The following is a 26,940-nucleotide window of genomic DNA, read 5'->3' on the forward strand; positions in this document are numbered from 1 at the left end:
GCGTATTTTACTTATAGACACACATTTTTTTATGAACACAATATTCCACACAGTCTCCATTGACATGGAGTTTTTTTTTTAATAAATATAGAATACTTGCTATATATTACGGAGATAGCATATAGGCATTTGGAACAAGCACTTGTAAGTCTATCGTTTTTAAAAAATATAAATCTAATTTCTGCATGTGCGTATTTCCATATATACATGTATAACGATAGTTTTTTCATTTTATATACATCTCTCATGGTTTTTACAGATTTTAGATGTTTCTTTCTTGTACAACAATTATATATCTTTCTCTTCTTATCGTAAATACACAATAAATATGGGTCAAAATTCAAATATTCCAAAATACACGTCCATAATTTATGTAAACATAATTTGTCGGTGATTACAGTTGCCTCTCGAGTTTAATCCATTCTTTTGGCGCCTCGCGTTCTCCATGCGATTACCAGATTCCACGAAAAGTACAAGGAGAAACAATGAACCTGTGAGGCCAAAAGAATAAAAGCGTACCAAAGTAAGCCATATGGGAGACCCTGAAAATTAAAACACGATACATACATGAACAAGTTTGTCTTGTGTTTTTTAAGAATAATAAAATATGAAATTGGGAATCCGTTTTTCCAAAAAGAAATCTTGTAAATATAATTGATGCTCGCATGTGTTTTTCTTTACTTCCAAAGGTTCAATTGATAAAGTTTAATGACTTTGAAAACGATCGTACCTGCCACAAATGAATGTTCTCAGATTTGCCTATGGTTAAATATGTCCAGACGTCCTTAAAGTAATACACATTGGCATAAATCAATGGGCCGTGGCCCAGCAAAATGATACCTATCATATATTTTTGCAGCGTTTTAATCCTATTCCTTTTAATCGCGGAGAGAGCGAGGAAAGATAATAATAAACTGGTGCACCATATGTATTCCCACCACAATGGCTGAAATAGAAAAGAAAATAAATCAATTTAAGTCAACACTATAGAGGTTCTATCTTTGTTATTCATTAAATATTAAGAAAGATAGCACGAGATTTGTCGGACTTGTCTCGTTAAATAGTATCTTAATTACGCTAAACTATATATGCAACAAAGAAAGAGACAATGTACAGATAATATACTTTAGTTTTATCACGTTACGTTTACGACAAAATTAATCCACAGCCAAAGATATTTGTTATCAAAGTTATTAAAGTGTTATATAACCGTTTTAATAACTTTTAATAAATTTCCAGCCAGTCAAACGATTATGTTGAATTTTACATCTGTATACAGTTAAGATATCTTTTTATTATACCTGTGGTATTTGTAATTCCTCGATTTCCAAGATAAATATATCCAGATGATCTAATATGTCTGCGGACAGTTTGGCGAGCATGACGAAGAATAACAGGTAGTGAAAAAATATACAATACTTCAGTCTTGATTTGTTTGTCGCACTGGAAACAAACGCATATACTTGATAATATTTTATAAATTTCAACGAAAACGATAAAGATTTTATATATCTCATATTTTACACATAAATTTATAGATTTAATTAATTATATCATATTACATCAATATTTTTACTTCCAAGCCTATCCATCCAATGTATACAATAACAAATTGTAATCCGAGTCTTTACCCTCAGTACCGGGTGTATACTTTGACCCGATTGGTACACAATAACATAAACGTGATATCTAGCTGGCGTAAACAGTAGGAGCTATTCAAACAGATATACGTCTGGCCAAATGCAAATTGATATTATCGTGCCATTGGATGAATGAGACTCGCCGGGAGATAACTATCAGATAACTTCTGCTCACAGTTTTCCCACGAGTTCTCTCTCACCTGACTTGATAGTGAGTCGCGATTTTCTGTCGGTGACCATAGTCGCTTCCGTCCGTTCCCAGGGCCTGGGAGAGCGTAACTTTCGAAGCCATAATCGGCAAGGTAATCGGCGTGGTCAAAATCGATCTCTTCTTCAAGCGGACGACCGAGAGGACACGGGATTCATTCGGATGACTCGATGGAGGAGCACAGGTCAAGGCAATTTATTGGTTTATCGGCGAATGTTTAACTATTTTTAAACTCTGTGCAGCCAGATGGGAAACGCGAGAGTGAGCTCGGTGGCCTCGTCGGGCCTCGTCGGGCCTCGTGGCTCCGGAGTACCTGGGAGCACCCAGGCCAGGGCGCGCGCAATATCCTAGGGGCGAAACCGAGGCGAACACGTCGACCTCGTGCGCCTTCAAGTGGAGTTTCGAGAGTGCGCTGAGTGACCCTGTCGTGTACATACAATCCGGCGCGCCGCGTTAACACACTGTCCCAGGCGTCCGTATCTGCGGGGAGACCTCGACGACGCGCAATTTACAGTTTTGTTTTTTTTTCGCAGAACTAAAAACCAGTCGAGAGGTCGCGTGCAAGTGCGACAGGATACGTTTCGCGGGTACGTACAGCGGAGATGTTTGATCGATCGGGTCGCGCGCGTTAACGCTCCCGAGTGTACACCTTGGATAAGAGACGAGTGGAGAGAGCGTAACGCGAGGATTGTGAGTTCTATCTACGTCGTATCGCGAGACGGCCGTCGCCGTCGGTCGACACGTGGAGCGTTTGTTCCTTTTCTCTCCGACGCGTGAAGAGAAAAAGAAGAAAGACGGACGGTGCAAGAAGTTCAGCTGAGAGGAAATCTTGTGCGAGACACAAGCGATGGCACCTCCTCAGCCTTGGGATAAAAAATCACGGCAAAAGCAGTCTAGTTAGATAGTATATAGAAATCCGTGGTACGCATACGCTCCTGGTGAAAAAATTCCTCTGATTTTTTTGGGAAATTTCCTAAGAATTTCTACTTTCTCATATTTTACATTTATGAAAAATTCTGGGGAAAAAAACGTCAAATTTTTTTCAGATACTTTCAGAAATAAAATTGGATGAGAATTTTCAGTATCTGTACGTATGGAAATATTTATTCAGATTCCTACAAAGATGTGTGTTGACAGAAAAAATCTGAAATATTTCATTATTTTGTCAATTCGTGTAAAAATTCTGAGAAAATCTTCATAGAAATTCTGATTAATGTGAAAAATCCTGATTTTTTTTACAAGGGGCGTATGCGTTAAAATCTTTTCAAGGGTTAGATACATTAATTTGGAAAAAATATATATATTACGTTCGATACATCGAATATTCGCTTATGAGATATCCGCCGAAAAACTGTTAATTCAATTATATAAACTTTATTTATCGATTTGTAACAGTAAGGGTGTCTCCGAAGAGTGTGAAAGACACCCAGGTCCTCGTTTTCGCTCGCACTGAGATTTATGTACATGTCTTCTTTAACCCCATCTTAAAATTACTCCATCCTCGCTGCGCGGTTCGCTATTACGAGCGTTTATAAAACTCGTTGTCAAGATATATAAATATTTCTATCGTTCTACACGAAATAGAACTCGAGCTGCTCTCAATAACGCGATGAATTTCTCGCGCGGGCACGTATTTTAAAGCTATTCTCTGATATAAATCTATATCAGTTTACATCGAGCGCTAGAAAATGCCACTGATGAGTCGGATACTATGGGCCGATTTCACCGTCTCCGATTAACTTCATCCTCCGATTAAACTCACTCTTCGTTTCTTTCTAAGGGGGGAGTTAGAAAGAGATGAAGAATGAGTTTGATCGGAGGATCAAGTTAATCGGAGACGGCGAGATCGGCCCATATGTGTATACCTGTCCCTGGAAATTGCCCTTTCCTTTACAAAAGTTTCGACAACTCTTTTAGAAAGAGCATTACACGTTGCATCACGCTAGAAGGAAAGGGCTGTGTAATCAGGTACGCGTTTTGAATGCCGTAAAAGTAACATCCTGTCAATCGTTCGCGGTTATCAATGATTGCGCGTCTAACAAGCTCTCGCTCAGGAGGATCGAGCTGTTCATAATCGGCGCGCTGACGATGTTCCCCGATCTGTTGTTACTGAAGGGATAAAAGCTGTCGATGATTGTGTGAAGAGAGCAGGTACCGACCTTGTCCACCGGCGAGACGCGATTCTCGTTTATTCCAAGCTGATTTACGTCGTTTTGCAGTAACCTAATGTAAAGCTCGACGTGCCTCTGGCCGCCGTTACGAATCTCGAGTGTCGGTATCCAACGGAAGTAGCACTGCGTCCAAAGCTCGAGACTGGAAACCGCGTACAAAGGTCTTACAATTGTCGTCCCGTTCTCCGTCTTGTCGGCGCTACGAGGAACGAATAAAGGGTTGTAAAACAGCAGGATATCCTGATCGTTGAACTGCTCCCGCCAGTCCCATACGCTACGAAGCACGAGAGGAGTGTTGGGATCCTGAAAAATCCAAGATTTAACGTTCGGATCATGGGCTATTCGACTCGACACATTCGAGATAGTGAGAGGAAAGACTTCCAAGTAAGATCCATTACCATAGCTGCCACCGCCCGATCTCTCTCGCAGTTGAAAATGAAGGTGTCGAAAATGGAAACGTGTGCAGCGTCCCACAGCGTGGTCAGATACGTTTCCGTGAATTCAAATTCCGTTGGATATTGGTGACACAATTGCCAAACGCAGTCGAGGTACAAGAGAAACAATGGAGACTGTGTGAATCAAATAAAAAAAAAAATAAAAAAATAAAAAAAAATTTGATTTTTTAATTAAACGTTTTAATCGCCAGTGATCGTTCGAAGCTGGAAGCCAGGTCAGATGCTATGCGTACCTTTTCCAAATTGGTTTTCACGATGTGGCCTAATCTATCGCAAAACGGATGGCCACCAGCGACCCATTCTTTTTGCAACAACGATTGAAAACCTGCTATAGTACGAAAGTGATGATCCAGCGACAATTGCGCTAAACTCGATATAACGCAGCACAAGTCTCTGGCGGCACCTTCTAAAAACGATTCTCGTTTACAACAGAAGTCTCGACTTGGTCGTTTTGGCGAACTATCGACTTTTCCGTTCCATATGGTTAACGTCAATCGTAAAGTCGATTGCCTGTGTCTAAAAGATTCCTCTACGTCCGCCGCGCTTGCGAAACAGATTATCTGAACAACTACCTTGTAAGATGACGGAAATTCCTAAATTAAGACGGTCGCAGACTTCAACTGTCTTTTGTAGGCAATACGATATGTATTTAAGCCATTTCGTATTTTCTAACAGCGAATAAAAATTATTATCTTGAATCCAGAATTGTCTGATGTTTTCTGAAATAAATAAATGTATATATCTTTATTCTCTCCTTTCTCGCAATTCGGACACTTTGGAAATATCGGTCGATTTAAAAGATTTACCTGGTGTGCATAAGCTAATGAATTTAGTAAAACTTGCCGCTATCAACTTTACATTAATTTCTTTATTCAATTCGATAACAACCGGCGGTATCTTTTGAGGATGGCTTTTACGAACGTTTTCAAACATAATATTCTCCTGCATCCTCTCTGTAATCGTTGGTAATAATTCAGACATTTTTACTAAGGCCGCACCGTGCGCATTTGTCCAGGACCATACCGGTGGTCTATTACCTTGAAAATGTCTGGCTGCATCTGTCAACTGATTGTCGGTCACAGACGCAGGTACCACTACGTATTGCGATAAGCTGCAAACAAACAAATGACTAATGAAAATTCGTCGACGCGTTTGTATTTACGCGAATCACGTTCAACGAGCGAGTTACCTGGGACAAAGCTGAAATTTGGCGTTAACCATGGACAACCTCCAACCTTTTCTTATCTCGTCGCTACACAAAGTTCTTTTCAACTCGTTTTGCCAGTCTGAAATGTCTCGGAATAGTTGCACATTCTTGTCGAGACTACTGTAATAAGCCTCTCTGCAATCAGACGCGCAAAAATCAGTATTGAAGTTTTTACGATTCAACGTCGTGACTTTAACGCAACGTTTCACTTAGACTCAAGGTCTACGATACTAACTTGTAATCGTAGGCAAATAACAGTTGGTGTCTGCTGGGAAAAGCGTGATGTAGCAGCGCGGTCAGAAGATTCTTACCGTGGCCGAGGGGTGAGAATTTGAAAGAAAACGACCACGTCCTTAGATTCTGTAATTCATAAACGTAATATGTAATTCTTGTCGCTATCATCTTGTAGCTCGTACACGACAAAATTGCTTATCAATTTCAAACAAACGTTAGCCAACTCTGTTACGCCTCATCTATTCACATTCAACATTCTTCTATCATAAAGAATGTATCTTAACGTCAGACTGGTTACTCGTACTTTGCGAGACAAAAACTTACCTTGCAAATAATAAATATCCCTCTCATTTTCGACGGTACCGTACTGCCGGGAAGTAGCTTTCTCTTCTTGTCGCCCACCGTAACATAAATCTCATCGATATTGGTCAAACACGTATCCGTGTATCCATACAAGTGATTTTGTTGGCGAGTAACGTTCTGTAAACGTCATCAACGCGTTATAGATCGGTCTAAACGTTCGAGCTTTAACGATCAAGTCGACGAACTGTAAAGTTACGCCGTAGTACCCGTCATACCTCTCCATTTGAGTCGCCGCTGGTGACGAAGGTAAGCTTGAAATTGGTCACCGACAGCACGCCAGATATGCCTTGTTTCAGATCGCTGACCGGCGAGAACATAAGAACGCTTTGCGCCTCGGCGATAAGAACTTCTCCCGGCAATAATTTGATGCTGTTTTCAACCAGTGAATTACGTCGACTGGAGCTGAAGGTCTGCGAAAGAAGTTATAATCAGAGGTCGCGATTAGCGATTCTCGGAGATATCTCCGGTCTCGTCATTTGGTAGACTCAAGTGGGAGAGCCGATGACAACGTCGAGAGGTTAATTCACAAGCGGCGAGAGAGAACGTTTACACACAGAGCTGAATGCGGTTACCTGCAGCTCGTGCTCCTCCAGTCCCACGTAACTAATGAAATTGTTGCTACTCTTGTTTTCCATGACAGGTGAGCTCGATGGGCGAAGAGGTGAAGCCGCTTGTCGTCGGTGGACGGCCCGCTGACAGCGGGCGACAGGCGCGCGCGAGTGATGTAACGCTTTAATTCTCCTCTCGCATAGCTGAATCCAGTCGAATTCCCTTCGTGCGGCTTTTGCCCAGCCAGCAGCACCCACGCCGACGCAGCCGTTCGTGAAAGCGCTGGAAATTCAAACCCCACTTGGTATAGGGCCGGCACATACAGACTGGAAGCCTATCTCACCTCACGAGCGGAGGCCTTTTCCAACTCTGCTTTTGTCAGTGATGAGTGCTACACTCTCCCCGCTTTTAAAAAGAGGAGGAGAGTTTTGACAGATGTGTCTCCTCTCTTTGACTGTCTTTGACGGGGTTAGACAAGGCGGGTGGGAGGGAGGGAGTGAGAGAGAAAGAGAGATGGAGAAAGTAGATCCAGGGAGTATATAGAAATAGAGTTCCTCAAGTATGTAAACCGCCATATTCCGATTAATTATGACACACTTTTGAAAAAAATCAGCTTATGGAGTTTATATATATATATATATATATATATATATATATATAAGTTTTTTTTTTAATAGTTGATATACAAGTAAATCTATAAAAATAAAAAAATTATGAGAAATTTAACTGTTTGTAAAACAGTATTAAAATTGTATCGTTAGAAGAATATAAATGATTAACATAAATATAAATTAATGAAATAAATAAAGTGCATCCAATTAACTTCGCAATCCATGGAGTTTATTAAAAAAACAAATTTAATTTAATAATATTATATATATATATATATATACACAAGTATAAAAATAAATAATAATAAAATGAGAATTTCATTGTTTGTAAAACGGTATTAAAATTGTTGATAACATATATTAATGACATAAATAAAGTGCATCCAACTTAAACTTCGCACAATCCACGGAGTTTATATTATAAAAAAAAACAAATTTAATTTAATAATATTATGTATATATATATATACACACAAGTATAAAAATAAATAATAATAAAATGAGAATTTCATTGTTTGTAAAACGGTAATTGCATATGTAAAAAAATTACTTATAATTTTTTATTAAAAATAATATATAAACAAGCGCGTGAAACTGATGAATTCGCGATCGATAAAGTTATCGACCCGCGCGACCTGAAATCTCGATTCGCGCCCGGCGTCGATATATCTAACAGCGTCACCGCTCTACCCGCGTCTCGAGTCTCGATTATCCTCGTTCCGTTCGATGACGTAGTGCTGCCATATTTTTTCCGTGGGGGCCTGCTAGGGGGTCAATCGAATTGTTGGTGTTCGCAGTTCGCACACTCGGAGATGGCCGTGCAAGATGGTTTGTGACGACCAAATGGTGCGCGTGATAAACGATTGAGGAAAGAGATTGGAAACGGGGCGCGTCGTTTCGGCCCAGGTACCACCCTGCCCCAACCGTCGCCGACGGCCGCGCGGAATCGGCGTGGCGGGTGATCCGCGCCTCTCTCGCATCTACGGGGCCGCCTCGCCTCGCCGCGCCGCGAGGACGGGGCGGACTTTGCGTCACGCGAGTCCGTTCGCGACGAGGTTATAAAACCCTCCCCGAGATCTGGGACGAGAGATCGTCGCGGAGACGACGCACGACGTTCGGCGAGCGCGGAAGACGTCCGCCTCTCGCCGATCTCGTCTCGTACTCCGCGCTCCGCAGATTCCGTTCGCGAACCGCCTACCGCCTCTACCTCTCTCTCTTTCTCTCTCTCTGCGGCGCACTATTTTTACCCCCCGCGCGCTTTTTTATTTAGACGTGTTTCTCCTGTTGCACGCTTTCGCCGAATATTTCGTCTATCTTTATAGCGGTTACGTAATTTCTCGGCGTGAATGATCCCCGGCGCGAGAGGCGATCCCCGAGAGTGCGAGAGGAGCGAAACTGCAGTGTTCCGTGGTCGCTGGCGCGTTTTGCCTGTGTCGATAGATCCGTGGGTACAGCGGTGGAAAGGATGACAAGGGCGAGAAGAGAAATCTCTGTTGTCCCGTATAACTTATTCCTTTGCGTGTCGACGAAAAGAATTTTTTTTTAAAACCTTATTATTTTCTCCAGAAATTTGACATTATCGAAGTAGAATTGTGAATAAAGTTTTCAAGTCCGAACGATAGGGATATTGTTGCGAAAGAACGAAAGTGTTTATACTTTTATATTATCCACTCTTTCTTACATTTTATCATCGCCAGTTATTTCTATTTCTTCACTTTCAAATTTCTCTTATATTTTTTGTTCAATCTTTATCTTTAATTACCTAATGATTTTACTCTTTTTCCTCTTTTCTTCGTTCTTCACAATCTTTGATTTCGAACAAAATCGAACACAACTGTGTGGATGAGAAATTGAATTATTTTGAAAGACCTGTTGTAATTAGAACACATCCTTATATCTTCTGTAAAAGAGTTACTAGTTATGGACAAGTTGTTTCATTTGTATACGTGATAGTTATGTCGCCAATATATAAGAATTGTCGAAGAAATTGTTTGTATTATTGCAGGATTATTACAGAAGTTCTATCGAAACTTAACAATGTGGTATAAGGAGGTAAAGGCGAGTAACGACAATGGAAATGTCGTCGACCATAGATTGTAAAAAGCAGCCCTGTCGAAAAGGCGACATGTCAGACACGTCGCGGTATCTTTATGGCCATCTTCCTCCCGACATTATGTCGAAAGGACTTCCCAACAATGGTAATGACCCAACGTGTTATTAAAAAAGATCCGTCACATTTTGCGTTTATTTATTTATTTTTATGTACGTTTCGTTATTTATTGATTCATATACTCAGTTTAAGGAGGTGCCGTACTGTTTTAGGCATAGGAGGAAAATTACACCAACTCGAAGGGCTGTTCATCGGTGGTTCGGCCCAAGGTGGACGAGCGAGTCATTTCGTTTCGATTGAGACGCTTATCGACGTTTTGCTCGTGCTCTACGACGAATGCTGCAATTCTTCGTTACGTCGTGAGAAGACTGTCTCCGACTTTATTGAGTTTGGTAAGCGATTAGCATCGTCTCTAGTGAGACGATAACTTTATCGTCTTGATTCTTAAACCTTGAGCGTACACGATTGTCGCACGCACGTCACTTACATCGTTGATTTTTTTTTTTTTTTTGCAGTGAAACCGATAGCTTCGTGCATCAAGAGTTTGCAGTTGACACGGGAGGACTTTGAGATCGTCAAGGTCATTGGGAGAGGTGCTTTCGGGGAAGTATGTGTCGTAAGAATGCGCGGCTCGGACAAGGTGTTCGCCATGAAGATTTTGAACAAATGGGAGATGTTGAAACGTGCTGAAACCGCGTGCTTCAGAGAAGAAAGGGACGTATTGGTGTACGGTGATCGCAGATGGATCACGAATCTGCATTATGCCTTTCAAGACGACAATAACTTGGTAAATCTCGCCTTGCGTTATATACTAGACGAAAAGAAATCTTTGATCTTTCGACTGATCGTGACGATTGTCTAACTTGCTTTTTTACATTCCGTTTACGCAGTATCTGGTCATGGATTATTATTGCGGAGGAGATTTATTGACGTTACTGAGCAAATTCGAGGATCGTCTACCCGAGGATATGGCTCGATTCTACATAGCGGAGATGGTGCTAGCTATAGGTTCTATACATGACTTGCGCTATGTGCATCGTGACATTAAGCCCGACAATGTTTTACTGGACGCGAATGGTCATATCAGATTAGCTGACTTTGGCTCGTGTTTACGACTGTTTGAGGATGGTACGGTGCAAAGTAACGTCGCTGTTGGTACCCCGGATTATATTTCACCAGAAATATTGAGGGTATGTATTCTACTACTGTTCGTGGTACACGATACGTTACATCTTTCTCCTTTATCGTTCGCGTATACGTGATGTCGCATGATTTTATCGTATCCGTATTGCCTTGTGTCATTGCTCGTTTAGGCGATGGAAGATGGTCAGGGACAATATGGTCCTGAATGCGATTGGTGGTCTCTTGGAGTATGTATGTACGAGATGCTCTATGGCGAAACGCCTTTCTATGCGGAATCTCTAGTCGAGACTTATGGGAAAATTATGAATCACAAGGTAATACTTCTGAATTTTTGTAGATTCAAAGGCACATTATATGTTAATTGGTATAACGTTAACATTTCGTTTTTACAGAATTGTTTTGATTTTCCTCCTACGGACACTATGTACGACGTTTCTGAAGAAGCCAAAGATCTGATGCGGAAATTGATTTGCAGCTCTGAATTTAGATTAGGCCAAAACGGAATTGAAGACTTCAAGGTAATTTTCGTTACGATAATTTATGGCGACGTTATTTTTACGCTCCAATCCATGTTTTGTCTTTTAAATTTTTGCAGAAACATCCTTGGTTTGACGGAGTCGATTGGGATACGCTCAGAGACAGCACTGCGCCATACATTCCTGAAGTTTCGTCACCCAGTGACACGTCCAACTTTGACGTTGATGATACCGATGTCCGCACTTCCGACGCCGTTCCACCAGCCGCGAATTCTGCCTTTTCCGCGCTTCATTTGCCATTTGTTGGTTTTAGTTTCACGCAAGGAAGGTACGAGACGTATCTTTTCTTTCTGTTATATTTACGCTGTATATATACACGCGCGAGTGTTAACGCTCCGTTATTTTTTTGAGTTTCGCGATACAAGAAGACGACTTATAGAAGCAACAATCATATGATCCAAGTAATAATTGATGTTAATAAATAAAGCGGATATGATACGGCGAGAAATGCACTTGTATGTTTTCACAACAAATCGCATATCTCTTACGTAAAGGAATATTAGTCGTCCTTTTATGTCGTTCGTATTGCGCTAATTTTGCTAGCTAACCAGATTCAGGGCTGGAAATAGTTTTTTGATGCGAACAATAATGTAAAGTCAATTTGATTCAAGTATATGAGAGCCTGGCCTTTGCTGCAGCGATAATATCTTCGGTTGATTAGTGACGCCACTCACGTTGCGAGGGCCTTCGTTATGCTTTCGTTCATTGAACGAAATTGCTCGTATTCATGATGCAAAGTAATGAGCGAATCAAGTCGATCGTTGCGGACAGATTGTTGCTATATGTCGAATCGACCGACCTTTATCAGTAATATATATTTATCTACCACTTCGGTTTTTAACATTACAGTTGCATATCGGATCTGGGTTGTATTTCCCCTCTATCTCAGACAGATAAACGTATACAGATACTCGAGGAAGAAAACGCACGATTGATGCAAACTATTGACGATATGAAAAATCAATCGATAAGTCACACTTCGCCTGGTATCTCGCCAGATTCTAATAATGCGACCAGGAAACTTCAAGATGAAATAAATACGCTTACGAAACGCAATTGTGGTAAACTTAATAAGTTTAAATTTGTCGTAATCCGTCTGTTCATGTGTTTTACAGCATTAAGATCTGCTTGTTTTGTACAGAGTTGGAGTCGCAGTTGAAATCTATGGATGTTCCACGCGAATTACGAACTTTGGATAATGGTGACATGACGAAATTCCGGGAACTTGAGAAGCTAGTTCGATGTCTACGTTCCGAGAAGGAAGATGCTATCAAGGACAAGTTGGACGCGCAGGAGAAATTGAAGCTTCAGGACAAAGAGTTGAAGGACGCGCTCACGCAACGTAAGCTCGCGATGGCGGAATACACGGAAGTGTCGGATAAATTATCCGAACTGCGGCAACAGAAGCAAAAGCTATCGAGACAGGTTCGAGACAAGGAGGAAGAGTTGGAAGTCGCGATGCAGAAAGTCGATACTTTACGCCACGATATTCGGAAAGCTGAGAAACTGCGTAGAGAGCTGGAGAATAGAATCGACGAAGCGATGGCGGAGACTAGTAAAGAAAGGAAATTGAGAGAGCGCAGCGAGGAATATTGCAAGCAAATGCAAGAGGAGACAGAGAAGATCAGACAACGTTCTATTGGAAACGACGCCAGCGCGAATCACGCATTGGCCACTCAGGAAATTAACAGGTTAAAGGCGGAAGTTGAGAAGCTTGAGGTTCAGTATAACGAAAACTTGACTCAACAGCAAGGCAGGTTTAATCTCGATATTCGAAGTCTGCAAGAACAGTTGCACGAAGCGGACGCTAGAAGAGAGCTGTTAGAGAGGGAGGTGCAACTCACCAAAGAGAAATTGGATGCTGCGAGATTGGAAAATATCACCGACAGCGAAGAAACTATAAACGAGTTGAGTAGACGTCACGAGAGAGAAAAGATTATGCTGGTTGAAGAAAATAAGAAGCTCGTGTTGGAGCTCGGTGCCCTTACCGACAGCGTTAATCGATTACAAGGTGAGAGAAGGCAGTTGGAGGACGAATATGAGGAGTTGAGGAACAAGAAAGAAGCTATCGCGCAGTGGGAAGCTCAGATTACCGAAATTATTCAGTGGGTATCGGATGAAAAAGATGCTCGTGGATATTTGCAGGTACATTTGCATTTCAATTGTTTATCCTTGAATATCTATCATTATTATCTGTCGAGATACGATAATGACATACATAGATCGAAGGAAATTTTTGTTAGTTTATTCACGAAGAAGAGAAATTATTATTTATTCTGATTATAGGCCTTGGCTACAAAAATGACGGAAGAATTGGAATTCTTGAAACACTCCGGCGGAGTTAGCGGCGTTGGAAGTGGAACCACGATGGCGGATAAAAATTGGCGAAATCGTCGGTCGCAGAAGCTCGATAAGATGGAACTGTTGAATTTGCAGAGCTCCTTGCAAAGTGAAATACAAGCGAAACAAGCAATTTCGGAGGAGCTCACTAAGACTCGCTCGGATTTGATAGCCGCACAAAAGTAATTTTCATTGATAAAGAATTGACAAAGAAAAACAAAAATAATTGCGAACAAAAATAAATTGTAAACGAGAAACGATAACAGATCGAAGACCTTTGTTCTCTTATCTTTCTGTTTTTTTATCTTATCTTATCTTCTATTTTTCTGTTTTTTTTTTTTCCCAGGGAATTGAGAGATTTCAAGCAGCGATTGGATACCATGTCGCACGAATTGAAGCGGAAAGATTTGCAAGTAAAAGAGCTGCAAGCGCGTCTCGATACCGGGGATGGCTGTAAGTACACTTCAATTGACAATGTGGAAAGCGAGAAATGGACAAAAGTCCGTTTGTTATATCGCTATGGAAATATTGCGTCTACAATTGTTCTGCAAGTCGCAGCTGTACATGTGTATACATATTTGGTAGATGTTTTGATCTCTATACAAGTGTTGAGAATCTCTTAAATTCTAGTCTTTATTATAAAGAAGTTACGACGTGCGCGCACGCATACACACACACACACACACACACACACACACACACACACACCGAATATTTTACTGGGACTATTTTAATCTTATTGAAATTCCTACAATTATACTTGTACTTTCGGTGACAGCTTTTGCATGCGTATCTTCAAACCAGTGTAATTTTGTAGCAATATTACATATTAATATATAATTTTTTTTTTTTTTTAATGCAATATTATTCATTTGTCAGGTTACGATTATACTTATGCTGTAATGTTTGAACAAGTATTTTTAATTGCATACGAATGAAGAGAATCGTTAAACGTATACTGGAAAAGAATTTTTAATCAATGAACGTTCAAAATAAGATGGAATTTAAAATGTTACGTATGTGCAATCTCCTAGAGAATGCTTTTTATAGTTTAAAAAACTTTGTTTTATTACCGAGATGAAAGTAATGCGTCGCAAAGTATCTGGCACAATAATCTCTTTGTACAATTTTGTACGGTCTAGTTCGGGTAACGTGATGAAGGCGCTATGAACATATTATGCATACAATTATCGAGAAATGATGATGTAACATCGACGATACCTCTCAATAATCACTTTTATTTCTTTATTCGTAAGATCATGGATAAGATTGATGATCATTCTCGATAGTTTCTTCTTTAAGATTTTGTCCCGTCAATTCTGCAATACTTTGTTTATATACGGTGTGTTTACTTCTTTTACTTTTCTCGTCCAAATTTTATCTGCATTTGCCAATACAATATTTTAACAATTCTGGTTGACTTTGAACATGAAATAAGAACTCGTACTGTTTCTTCCTCAACAAATGTACTCTGTGCCCTGTGCGATGAGTATATTTCAGTTTCTTCCAAATGCTAGCACGGGAAGGCGATATCATGAGCGATCGGTTGTTTGAATTGCTATTAATTCTCTTGAATACGCATCTCATTTGTCACTTGACTGGAAATGTTACCGGACACAATTATAGCTTCGGTCTGAGTTAAAGTATCTCGATCCATTTCCATTTTTATTGCGCATAAAATGGAGAGGTGTAGCCAGTACTAGTGAAAGAAATCTCAATGTTATGAAAAGATAAGATAAGATAAGATAAGATTATACGTATTTTGTTGTCACATATAACATATCTAAAGGATATCATTGAGATCTGTACCTTCACCGGTCGTTATTTACATGCGATAATCTAATTTATCGGTGTGCATAGTGCGTTTGAATTTTGAATCACTCGAGACTGGGGAAAATATGCTTCTTTTTCTAGAAAGCGCGAGGAAGATTTAATCGTTTGACACGTCGAGTGCATTAAAATTTGTTTCATATATATCAATGTACAAAGTACGGAATTTATAGAGATCGTTATTACTGGGATCTATGTAGCATAGTAACTCGATTCTCCAGTACGGTATGCGATTCTGATTTTCTAGACTACAAAGTGCCTCTGTTTATTGGCGTAACGAGCTGCGTGTGGGGCCTCTTGTTGCTCATCTTCAAACTATATTTGTGACAGCTGTCTCGTCCAGCGATACAACAAGCAAATCTCCAAACGTCGTTAGCACCAAACCCCAACGTATCATCGTACATCAGCCGTCGTCACCCCTACCAGTAATGCGTGCCCCCCGCATCACGACTTGTCGCTTATTAACTAGATTCGTTCCAGTCAACACGTTCATCAGTCAGAATGCCGTCGCCATCGTATCGCCGCCCGGTAAATGATGTGGCCAGCGACTTTGGATTGGATATTTTACCGCTAATTGTACACTGCAGCGCTATGGTTTATTTCCTTTTTTATTTATTAGTCCATTTCTCATACCGTGGTTTCTTGGGAAAAAAGATTTGATAGGAGTAAAACATAGCACTGCATCGCCTTTGAAGCTAATAACGAGCAGACGTTGATGTGTGACGTCCGATATCACCCTAGTTCGAGTTGCAATATATTAATAGTTAATAGATTTTGTAAATGTATTTTTTTGACGATACAGTTATATTTAATAATCTTTATTCGGTCGGTCGTTTTTTAAATCAGTGGTTTAACAGATATGCGCGTTGTGTGAATATTGTTTTGCTTTACGTGCCAGTAAAAACCAGTTGAAACTTGTAACATTTCAAAGCTACCTCCTCTAGCACACATCCATCTTGCAGTAGTTACATTTGCCATAACGGAGAGTGTGTAAAATGTGGCGTATTTTTTTGTAATATTCCTTACATATATCTCTGACACAAAGACATCAGGGAAACACGCACGCAATTATTATTATTTTTTTTCCCTTTTAAATAATCTTTGAAGCATGTGTATACTTTACAAAATGTACAAGTGTGCTAAGAGATTTACCGTATTTTCAGGTAAGATATTACATGTCGCTGAAACCCTAGCGCTAGGACGATGGTGTTATTTTTCCCATGTTCGCAAATATTTTACATATATCGGCAAACATTCGTAAACTTTCATTATCATTGACACGTTACTCATCCGATCTGTCTCTCATTAGTTCTAGAACGTCCCACGTCACAGATGTCATATCTCGAGCACTTTCTCAAAGAAACGACAAGCAGCACGCGTCATGGAAGCGTCGACAGTGTGGAAGGTGACATCGAGGACAATCGTGCGCCTAGTATCACGAGCAGCAAAAGTAATCTGTCCGAGCTTAGTATCGTAAGTATCTTAGCACGTGTATATTTTATACAGTAATAGTATGAAAATATTTCACGGGGTATATGAGATAAACATATATCACTCAACTTTTACTTTATCTTTTTTCATTTTTTTAATTTTCTTTTTCCAGGATCCAACTTCGCCATTATCCCACGAACTTTTGAACAAGTCCTCGGCCACTCACGGTCAAGCCAATTTGCAACCAAAGCCTAAATCACACCAATTTCTCGTACGGACGTTTTCAGCGCCTACAAAGTGTAATCACTGCACGTCTCTGATGGTCGGTTTAACGAGGCAAGGAGTCGTGTGCGAAGTGTGCGGCTTCGCCTGCCATATGCCTTGTTGCGACAAAGTACCTCCAATGTGCCCTGTGCCCCATGATCAAAGTAAGTAATCCAAATCAAAAGCAACGTTTAAAAGATCTAGTTTTATTCAATATCTGGAAAAAAAGAACCGGTAATTTTAGACAAAGTTCTAAGAATAGACAAAGATTTTAGAATTCGTCTTTCTAGCGAGTAAAGATTTATGTATTATACTCTTATACCGCGTCTCCGTATCTTTGTGATGTGTGTCGTTGTAGTTTCTCGTCACATAATGTTCGTGACATGCTTGTTTCAGCGAAACGACCACTGGGGATCGATCCTACACGTGGGATAGGTACTGCGTACGAAGGATATGTCAAAGTGCCAAAAATGGGTGGTGTTAAGAAGGGTTGGGTGCGTCAATTCGTCGTAGTTTGCGACTTCAAATTATTTCTTTACGACATTTCACCAGATCGCAACGCTTTGCCGTCTGTGTATGTTTCGCAAGTTCTTGATATGCGAGATGAAGAATTCAGCGTCAGCTCCGTTCGGGATTCTGACGTGATACACGCTACAAAGAAGGACATTCCGTGTATATTTAGGGTAACGTTTCAACTGTCAAATTTTAATCGTCCGACTACAGTAGACTCTTCCTTTATCTTACTCGTTAAGAATCAATTTGATCTTGGACATTTCATATGTTTCGAGTGATAATAACTATACATATTTTATTTTTTGCTTGGCATAAATTGTCTTCCTTTTTATTCAGATAACTACGTCGTTATTGGAGCCTCCTGGATTGAGAAATCATACGTTAATGTTGGCGGATACGGAGAGCGAAAAAACAAAATGGGTGGTAGCCTTAAGTGAGCTTCATAGAATTTTAAAGAGAAACAATCTTCCAAACACAACGGTATGTAGTTAATAATTGAAAATATTATAACGATATATTCTTTCTTTTTTGACATTACCTTTCCATTTCCATTTACACATCTCTCTTTTTTATATTTTTAATTATTATTATCACCAGAAAATGCTGTAAATGCCATTTTTTTACGACGAGTGTAAACGTTAATTATGTAAACGTTAACTATGCTATCAAAACGTTAACGCTACATTAATATAATTGTCATTTTTTGTCGTAGATTTTTAGAGCGAGAGAACTGTTGGATAATACCTTAGCGTTCATTAAAAATGTCATGTCAGGAGCGATTATTGATCCGGATCGTCTAGTCATTGGTACAGAGGAAGGTCTCTTCTGCTTAGATTTAGATCGTAGTGGTGAGTCATCAAACCGAAACAATTCTGAAACGTGGTAGAAATAATAACAAAACAGTAACAAATACATATGCAAGACTCCGAGTTTCCAGATTTTTTCGTTTATGAAAAAAAATCTCAAAAATTGCCTACTTTTCAGACCTACTTTCGAACGAATACCCCCTTAAGTAGATCTTTAAAAATGCAAAAAGCTTACTCGTTTACACGGAGAATACATTTAAGTAAGTAATTATATTTGATATATACTTGAGCGTAAATTTTAATAAATTGCAGAAATTGCAAGAGTCGGGGAAGGAAAAAAGATATATCTTCTTGAATATGTTACTGAGGAGCAATTGATTGTGGTATTGAGCGGAAAACAACGTCATGTACGGCTGGTTCCAGTACGTGCCTTGGATGGAGACGAAGTCGAGTGGATTAAAGTAGCAGAAACTAAAGGATGTATCACGTTAACGACGGGAGTAGTGCGTCGTAATCCGCTTAATTATTGCTTATGTGTTGCAATAAAGAAACAGGTAAGGAGACACGATTAGTAAACGTTATGTACAATAAACATAGTAACGTAACATACACATAATACGCACGTTTCAACGTATGTAACGTGTCTTATTTTTGTAGAACGCATCGCAAATCATCATCTATGAAATAACACGTACGAAAACGAGGCATAAACGTATACGCGAATTAATGTTACCGTGTCACGCACAAACCTTACAAGTTCTCTCCGAGGGTCGCTTGTGCGTCGGTTATCCGTCTGGTTTTTCCATTTACAGCATTTTAGGAGATCATCATCCTATTTGTAAGTATAATATAAGACAAATGTGTGTGTGTGTGTGTGTGTGTGTGTGTGTGTGCGTGTGCGTCCCCGGTATTGTCTCCCGGTCCCATTATATCGCAATCAGCAATCTTAATTGAGACTTATTATTCTTGCTCCAGCTTTGGTCCACGCTGAGAATACGCTTTTGGGTTTCCTCACCTACAGTGCTGTGGATGCGTTACGTTGCATCGAGTTGGCACGCGGTGAATTCTTATTAGTCTTCCATACGTTAGCGGTGTACGTTGATAGTCAGGGAAGAAAGAGTCGAGATCGAGAGATAATGTATCCTGCAGTTCCTACGGCAGTTAGTAAGTATGAACATCGCGACGTCATGTCTAACTGATCGTGCTACTCTCGTCGATCGTTGAAACGCTTTAGTATCTTGTATCATTCTCATTCGCGAATCGTTTATTTCAAATTTTAGGCTATTGCGAGGGATATCTTTTAGTGTATAGCGAGACTCATATCGACGTGTTTGACTGTACATCCGGAGACTGGTTACAAACGCTTAACGTGAAACGAGCCCGACCGTTGAATATTTCAGGCTCTCTTACGTCTTGCGTGATAAATGACATGCCATATGTTATTTATCTCAGCAATTTACATCAACGTAAGTGTGTTTTTTGAATCTAAGAAGAATACAGATGAAGAATACACTTTTTAACTCTTGCTACATCATCTGTTATCGTTTGCGCTGTTGGATTAATTGGCTATCGTTTAATAACGTTAAACACGTTACTTTAGGAGAACTATTAAATCTAATGACGATGGATGCGAGCGGTAGACAAATTACAAGGCCACGACGAAGATTTTCACTGCGAGAAGGCAACAGAGCCGCGCGTCCTACAGACAGACGTTCGAAAATGATTTCTGCACCGACAAATTTCAATCATATTAGTCACATGGGTCCAGGAAATGGGATACAGGTGCGTAAAAAGTTGAAAATCTAAAAGATTCTAAGCAATAACTATTAGCGTACGTTATATCGCAGATACATAGACGAGTTAGAGAGGTTCTAGAAGATAACTGGGTCGTTTTAGTTAATCCCAGTGTTGTATTCATGTACACATTTGCGCAAGCATATTTTAAATATATATTTTTTTATTATTATAGATACAACGTTTATTAGATTTGCCCACGACACTGGAAACTGCTGATCAACAGCATACGAGTCATCATAGTAGTTCTCATCTTCATAGTAGCCAGCAAAGAGTAAGTAATGCGAGCCGTTCGTTTTTCGATGGACGAATGAATCTGCAATAATTTTCTCTCACAAGTCCAATTCAAACGAAGCAAGGAAATACGTATCGATCGCCTTTTTCACTTGACTGTCTCTTTGCAGTTATATGATGCTACGCTACAAACACCCAACAAGCCGGCACCGCTGCCTCCTAGGCATCCCCCTTCCGACACACGTCGTCTGAGCTCGCATATGTCGAGAAACTCTGGATATTCACCGCACAACGGTAAATTGATGCGGTGTATCGTGAGGCATATGTGACACACGTTGAGAAACTCATTTTTTTCTCGTGTATTTCTAATGTTACGAACGAAATTTGTATGCGTGAAAAAACGCAACTTTCAATCTCCACCGTATTTTTACCGCGGTTAATCAGATGAAATGTGTATGTAGGCTCGACAACATCACGAAGAGGTCCTGCGCCACCACGACCAACTGCCACACCTCCTTCCTTACCCCGCACTCCGGTGGACCAAATTGATTCCGATTCGGTACATTTGCGTTCACACACCCCGATTTCTCTCGGCAGTATCGCATCTTTACATAACAAGGTAATTTAATAACCTTTACTACAGGCATGTTACTTTGTACGTTATGATTTATTGCTACACAAGGGGACTCAACTTGCCTATTGAATTTGTCTATACTTGTACGACTTTTAAAAATAGATTACACGGGTTTTGCAGTTTTATAAAATGTATGTGCATGTGCCCAAACAAAAATTTATTTATTTATTTATTTATTTTTATCTAGGAGCATCCATCTGGTGGCAGTCCTAGGCACTCGATAGCTTCGAACAATAGCTCAAATCCATCAACGCCACCGAGTCCCGCCCACGATCATGGATCGTCATCGTACGATTCGTAAATTTATTTAACACTTAAACGCGAGTGGATTTAGGTAAACGGTATGTATCTAGTATGTATTTAAGAGAAACGATCAGTTCGGTATATACATACGCATATGTTTACCTGTTCGCGTCCCTATATGGATGTATATATGTTAAGCTCTTATATTTTTACTATACATCTTCAACACTCTCCGTCTATCTTTTCCTCTCCCCGCCGTTAAGAACGCGAATTTTGATAATCATGCTGTCGACTGCGTGTAGACTTGTCAATCGAATCTAAACTTGTCAATCCGGACCTCTCCGTTGTTTGATAAATCGAAATTTAATTTTAGATTTTCGAGCCTAACATATATAGTCATATATTTGTAATGTATTTTACAGACACACAGTACTCGTGTTTGATCTTTGAAATGGAAAGTTTTATTTTGCAGTATTGCCTTACCGTCGTGCAATATAATTATGCATACTTAACGTTATGAGTTAAAACGAGTATCATAATCGTGCGCTTTGACGACTTTGTAATAATACACCGGCGCGCTGCGTGATTTTTTTTGTGTGTGTGTGCGCGCGCGCGCGCACGCACACATGAACCTAAACTGCGGCGAATTTTCTTCGCGGAACGATGCGTTAGTGCATTTCTGTAATTTTCTGATTTTCAAGAGTTTATATGTAATAATTTATGACCGCACTCTTAACGAAGAGACCCATTATCATAATATAATGGTAAATTATTGTAAATACTTTATACCTTACGAGAGAAACGATGTATCGTTGAGCTCGCTTTGCGATGCCATAGCCATTTCTTTCGATTAGTTGTCCGTTCTTTACTTCGAGCGGGAATGATTTCGAACCCCATTTATATAACGAGGAAAAAAAAATTGGAATCTCAGTCAAATTAACTAGCAATAAAATTTTAAGCTATTTAATGTATCGTATGTACCCTCGACTTTAGACGAGAGCAGTAGCTGCGAACGTATAAGTATACTTAAACCAACGTTACACCGGGAATAACTGCGCGATTTTTACAATGCTAGTAGTTATAGTCTCGTTTATGGAGACTGTCGTGATAACGTGTCACGAGCACTACGAGACGAGTCTCCCTCGATCTTTCCTTTCACCGTGCATATACGGATGATAGCTCTCTTTTTTCCCCTCTTTCTCACCGGCACATTCTCATTTTTCTTTTTGATAAAACCAAGTCAAGAAACAAAGTCGGAGAAGAGATATTTATGTATCGCTTTTGTAAGCGGCATCAATCGCGCCCCGCGCGACTATCCCCGGTTTAACGAAGTGACGAATTAAGACGGAGCGCGAATCGATTCGATGCCTTAAAACGACTAAACGTTTTCTATCGCGTCATAACGCGCTGTAATGTGCACGGTATTATCCGAATGTGTGAATAGTAGAACGATCGTGTCGCGAGCTCCCGCTGATAATAAGTAGCTGTTAAGATAGAGGACTCACACCTGTGTGCGCTGTAGGCATACGCGATGTCGTCGTGTCCGCGAACACGACGCGGCGGAAAATATGTATCGTGTGTATATCGAGTGCGTGTACCCCAACTGAAAAGTAGAAACGAGAGAGTATTGTCTTTTCGACGATCGAAGGCATAATATCATCGACTAACAGAATCTTAGCGCGGATCATTTGAGGAAACGCTAGTTGGTAGTAGGGGGATGAAAAACCGTATTACACAGCCCCGTGGCAATTATTAGACGTATGAAAGATCGTACATAAATACATTTAAGTGCAATGTATCGAAATTTAAGGATAAACGCTGAAACGAAATAGTAGGAAAGGCGACGAAGGGATATATTGTCAGGTCGTTCGAAGAAGTTAGTTTCTCCCTTTTGTAAATTAATATATTGCGAATTAGGTTTTAAACAGCGTGTACATTACGAGACTGCGACGCGCTTTCGTTACTTTTGTACGTACAACGAGTGGGTAAAGTGCCAGTACGCGAGGCGGTATGACCAAATGAAACTAATTTATTTCAAACGACGATTGTACTGTTCGTCTTCGTAATTTAACAATCTACGTCGGTTACCGTCGGTTCTCTTTTTTTTTCATAGCTGTAGCTACGTTTTATAGCTGTTGTCGAAGAGGACGCGGTGAAACAAGGGGATTTGAATTATCGAAATTTTCATTACTTTAAAACGCGCTTTGTTAACGCAAACGACGTTGTGTACGTGCACACAATTGAAACATAAGAAAGGAGGCGTTACAATTACAACGTACATTTACTAAAAAGAGGAGAGAAAAAAAAACATCCGCAGAAAATCGCGAGTTTGGTACAAGAGGACAACTGACTCAGGATTTTATGCCAGTAGCTTAAGTACGGTATAATATTACCTAGCGATCAAGACTCTCGAACAAACTGCTGATAGTAATTTTACGTCCGTTGCTATGTCTCTCCCTCTCTCTCTCTCTCTCTATTTCTCTCTCCTCTTTGTCTCTTCCCCACCCCCTTTCTCTTTCTAAGTCAAATTTTTGACTTGTGAAAAGCAAGAACGATCGAAATTGAAAAGTTGGGTGATGCACAAGCACGTTGAGTAGGAATACGCGCGCGATCGTACTTTAAACATCCTCTGATATATATCTGCTTCCTAGACACACATTACAGATACAAGTTACTATCGATGGCTAAACTCGAGCAGCCTTATTCTAAATGGACAGAAGAGACGTCGATGCTACGAGACGCGTAAAAAGAATCGTACCGCTATTGTGTAACGCGCCGTTTGCCGTAACGTCGAAACTTGCGAACTGCGAGTGTGTGTGTGGTGGAGATGACAAGTTTAGCGTCGGCCGCAATCGCAAGAATTGAAAGAAGGATACATACGAAATGAGCCCCCATACACAGTACACAAACGTTGAATCAACATTGCAAAATGTAAATTTAACATTGAAAAGATGTAAAAGAAGAATCCAATCTGAATTCAGAAAATTTCTAAAGTTGCAAAATGTTGTACTAAACGCAATCATTTATTCAATTTACGTGCGATGTAGATTTCATAAAATATTAAATTTGTATATAAAAATATTTTTTTATTTAAGATAACCATCTCAACATATATATATGTTAAATAAAAAATATCTTTATACAAATTTACAATATACATATAAAATATCTTTATTTGTATTTCAAAAGATTAATAATTTGTTCAATGTTGTAGACATCTAAAGAATCAGTGTAGAAGAATCAACGTAGATTCAACGTTAAAACGTCTCAGCAAAGTTGTTTCAACTTTTTGTGCTGTATGTGGGGGAACGTCGCGCTGTACTTATCGATAGAATCGAATGATCCGCCTATTTTTCCGTTAACTGTTACTTAAAGGTTTTAAGACGAGTGACATCGACTGTTCGTATTTTGGTTGCGTCGTCACTTTCGGCCAGATTCGGCGATCGATGCATCACACGTATGAAAGGAATTGTCATTCCTGTATATAGCATTGATTTCGTCTTTGTAAATAACTTCGATTTCGGTCTACTTCTCGAATCTATTTAAGATATATATATATATATATTCCCAGTGACCCTGATTGATGATTTGTGAGCTTATATCGTTATTTATATTGGACATACTCTCCATGGGGCTACTAGAAGGATATTATCCGGTTCATTATTTTATATTATATGTAAAAATGCGAATATCGTTAGATGCGTATATTGTTCTTTTTTTTTTTTTTTTTTTAAATCAAGTATCGAGATATAGGTACGGCATTCTGCGCGCGACAACAAATTATATATTACGTATATACAGACTGTGTTACGTATATACGAATGTGACTAGCATTTTTTTACATAAAGCGGGCAGTCGGCCGTTTAACCCTGTATAACCCAGTTTTAATTGGTCCGAGTAATAATGATTTTTTTATACATTTTAATGCTATTTTACTAGACTACTGGAAAAACTAAAGGAATTATTGCAAATATCGAAAAAAAAACCTTGTCCCTCCAGTTTTCAACCCTCCACCCTCGCCCAGATCGTTCCAAACATCAATCGGTTTTTAATGATAATTTTTCTGAAAAGTGAAATTAAACGAGAACCGAGATGTGCAATATCGATCGCTCATCTTTTATGAAAAATGACAAAATTTCACGATACAACAATAATTGGGTTATAGAGGGTCGAAGAAACGCTGTTACGACATTTTAAATTGTAACGGTAAGATTATATTATCATTTTGCAAACAATTAGATTAACGACCCACCTCCCATTCCTCTCTCGCGCATACACACGACACAATACACACACACACCCACACAGACACACACGTTATTTATAACAATATACGCGTATCGTTAGCAATATTTATTAAAGACGTATAGCGAAATATATTATTTGCGCTTTGGATAAAAGTTGTACTTTATTGTAAATTATCGCGTGTGAGCTATTATTAGGAAGAAAGGAGACCAAACTTTATGTATTTAGTATCTCGCTATGGGGCGCCGAAACGCCCTGTCTCTGTAGATTTTGTAGTATTTATATCGTTTGTCATATTCTTTCTCGCGTGTGAGACTACCAGAAGGAGGGTAGCGAAACGTGTACAATATATTTTTTATCTTATCCATTCGAAAACGAGTTAATTTTCCTGTGTGTAGAACAGCTATATTAATAAAAGTAAAGGAGAGCCCATACCCGTTGTACATGATTAACCCCTTCAGCAGCATTGACGTTATTTTACTTCTTACTTTTCTGAAAGTGAAATAGAATATAAGGTTTTAAAGTTCCGAAATAAAGCTGCTTTCTTCAACATTGTCAACTACAAAAAATATATATATATACACACACACAACAAGCATTTTTTATCCGTCAGATAAAATCTAAGAAAGTGAATGCGATCTAACTGTAGAAATTATCAGGATATGCGAAAATATCGTGTTATCGAGATTAAAAAACAATGCGTCATTAATGTGCAGAGAAAAGATCTACTGCTTTGCTGTAAATGAAATTTTGTGAGGAAATCGACATTTCAATTTCTAGAAAAAAAATGTTTTATTAAAGAATCTTTGTTTTGTGATTCTCTATGTAAGAACGATTGACTCGTAATTCCGATTTGTTTTTGATCCTTTATGTGTTGATTTATAACAGGTCAATCGGAGAGTAGAAAATTGTAAACAAAGGCTGCGTTCGAGAAGCGCGCTATTAGCGCTATTGCATCATTCTATCTTTATCGCTCATCAGATGTAAAACAAGGATAAAATAAGCAAATAGCACTAATAGCGTCTTCCCGAACGCACCCAAAGGAGTACGAGGTAAATGGTAACTAGTTTCGTAAGCAATAAATTAACGTACACGCATAGTAACGCCATTACGTTCGATGCCCATTAATTATAGGTAGAGGAAATAAAAGTGCTCGCCGTTGTTCTATTTCATAATTTCAGCTTTAATTTGTTGATATTTTTCGTATTATGAGTACATTGTTGTGATGATTCTCTTTCTCTTTAGTATTAGTAGCTTCCGGGAACCATTTGCATCCAATCGTTTGAAAAGTTTGCAATGTAACATAAGATTTTAAATTTGTTTTCCAGTAAAAAAGCAATGTGAACGATTATAGGATCGTTCTATTTTTCTTCGTCTTA

General features: G+C 39.4%; 3 protein-coding genes and 1 long non-coding RNA gene across 11 annotated transcripts; 2 read left to right on the forward strand and 2 right to left on the reverse strand.

The window, feature by feature from the left end:
• Window positions 1–156: 156 nt before the first annotated feature.
• Jagn (jagunal) lies at window positions 157–2,433 on the reverse strand. The gene is made up of 4 exons (XM_077398326.1): window positions 1,841–2,433; window positions 1,302–1,443; window positions 731–946; window positions 157–542 (listed from the first exon to the last, which is right to left on the reverse strand). The coding sequence occupies exons 1-4, from the start codon at window positions 1,930–1,932 to the stop codon at window positions 414–416; spliced, it is 579 nt and encodes a 192-aa protein (XP_077254452.1). The 5' UTR covers window positions 1,933–2,433; the 3' UTR covers window positions 157–413.
• Window positions 2,434–3,669: 1,236 nt separating this feature from the next.
• LOC143893194 (myotubularin-related protein 10-B) lies at window positions 3,670–8,261 on the reverse strand. 3 transcript variants are annotated; one of them, XM_077398280.1, is made up of 13 exons: window positions 8,129–8,261; window positions 7,171–7,423; window positions 6,851–7,109; window positions 6,494–6,688; window positions 6,240–6,395; window positions 5,917–6,041; window positions 5,664–5,816; window positions 5,512–5,585; window positions 5,281–5,427; window positions 5,047–5,193; window positions 4,708–4,880; window positions 4,418–4,588; window positions 3,670–4,322 (listed from the first exon to the last, which is right to left on the reverse strand). In XM_077398280.1, exons 3-13 carry the CDS (start codon window positions 6,911–6,913, stop codon window positions 3,852–3,854), a joined length of 1,875 nt encoding a protein of 624 aa, XP_077254406.1. In that variant the 5' UTR covers window positions 6,914–7,109; window positions 7,171–7,423; window positions 8,129–8,261; the 3' UTR covers window positions 3,670–3,851. The 3 variants fall into 3 exon arrangements, with proteins under 3 accessions (XP_077254406.1, XP_077254403.1, XP_077254404.1); XM_077398277.1 differs by having other exon boundaries at window positions 5,281–5,585; XM_077398278.1 differs by lacking the exons at window positions 7,171–7,423; window positions 8,129–8,261 and having other exon boundaries at window positions 5,281–5,585; window positions 6,851–7,164.
• On the forward strand, window positions 3,858–5,172 carry LOC143893211 (uncharacterized). Of its 2 annotated transcripts, XR_013255737.1 has the most exons (3): window positions 3,858–3,999; window positions 4,068–4,567; window positions 4,666–5,172. It is a non-coding gene; the product is annotated as an uncharacterized LOC143893211 (long non-coding RNA). The 2 variants fall into 2 exon arrangements; XR_013255736.1 differs by having other exon boundaries at window positions 4,068–5,172.
• Gek (serine/threonine-protein kinase gek) lies at window positions 8,152–26,881 on the forward strand. 5 transcript variants are annotated; one of them, XM_077398273.1, is made up of 27 exons: window positions 8,204–8,344; window positions 9,444–9,636; window positions 9,761–9,940; window positions 10,064–10,335; window positions 10,439–10,738; window positions 10,862–11,005; window positions 11,084–11,209; window positions 11,287–11,495; window positions 12,077–12,288; window positions 12,369–13,372; window positions 13,514–13,749; window positions 13,914–14,020; window positions 15,728–15,925; window positions 16,707–16,870; window positions 17,001–17,256; window positions 17,489–17,775; window positions 17,942–18,085; window positions 18,318–18,453; window positions 18,724–18,965; window positions 19,069–19,249; window positions 19,387–19,575; window positions 19,692–19,877; window positions 20,012–20,193; window positions 20,381–20,479; window positions 20,610–20,733; window positions 20,901–21,058; window positions 21,261–26,881. In XM_077398273.1, the coding sequence occupies exons 2-27, from the start codon at window positions 9,510–9,512 to the stop codon at window positions 21,372–21,374; spliced, it is 5,577 nt and encodes a 1,858-aa protein (XP_077254399.1). In that variant the 5' UTR covers window positions 8,204–8,344; window positions 9,444–9,509; the 3' UTR covers window positions 21,375–26,881. The 5 variants fall into 5 exon arrangements, with proteins under 5 accessions (XP_077254397.1, XP_077254399.1, XP_077254394.1 ...); XM_077398271.1 differs by lacking the exon at window positions 15,728–15,925 and having other exon boundaries at window positions 8,152–8,266; XM_077398268.1 differs by lacking the exon at window positions 15,728–15,925.
• Window positions 26,882–26,940: the final 59 nt, after the last annotated feature.

Source organism: Temnothorax americanus, unplaced genomic scaffold, assembly GCF_048541705.1.
Source record: "Temnothorax americanus isolate GAGA-0224 unplaced genomic scaffold, ASM4854170v1 Scaffold12, whole genome shotgun sequence".
In the NCBI taxonomy this organism is placed as follows: Eukaryota; Metazoa; Arthropoda; class Insecta; order Hymenoptera; family Formicidae; genus Temnothorax; species Temnothorax americanus.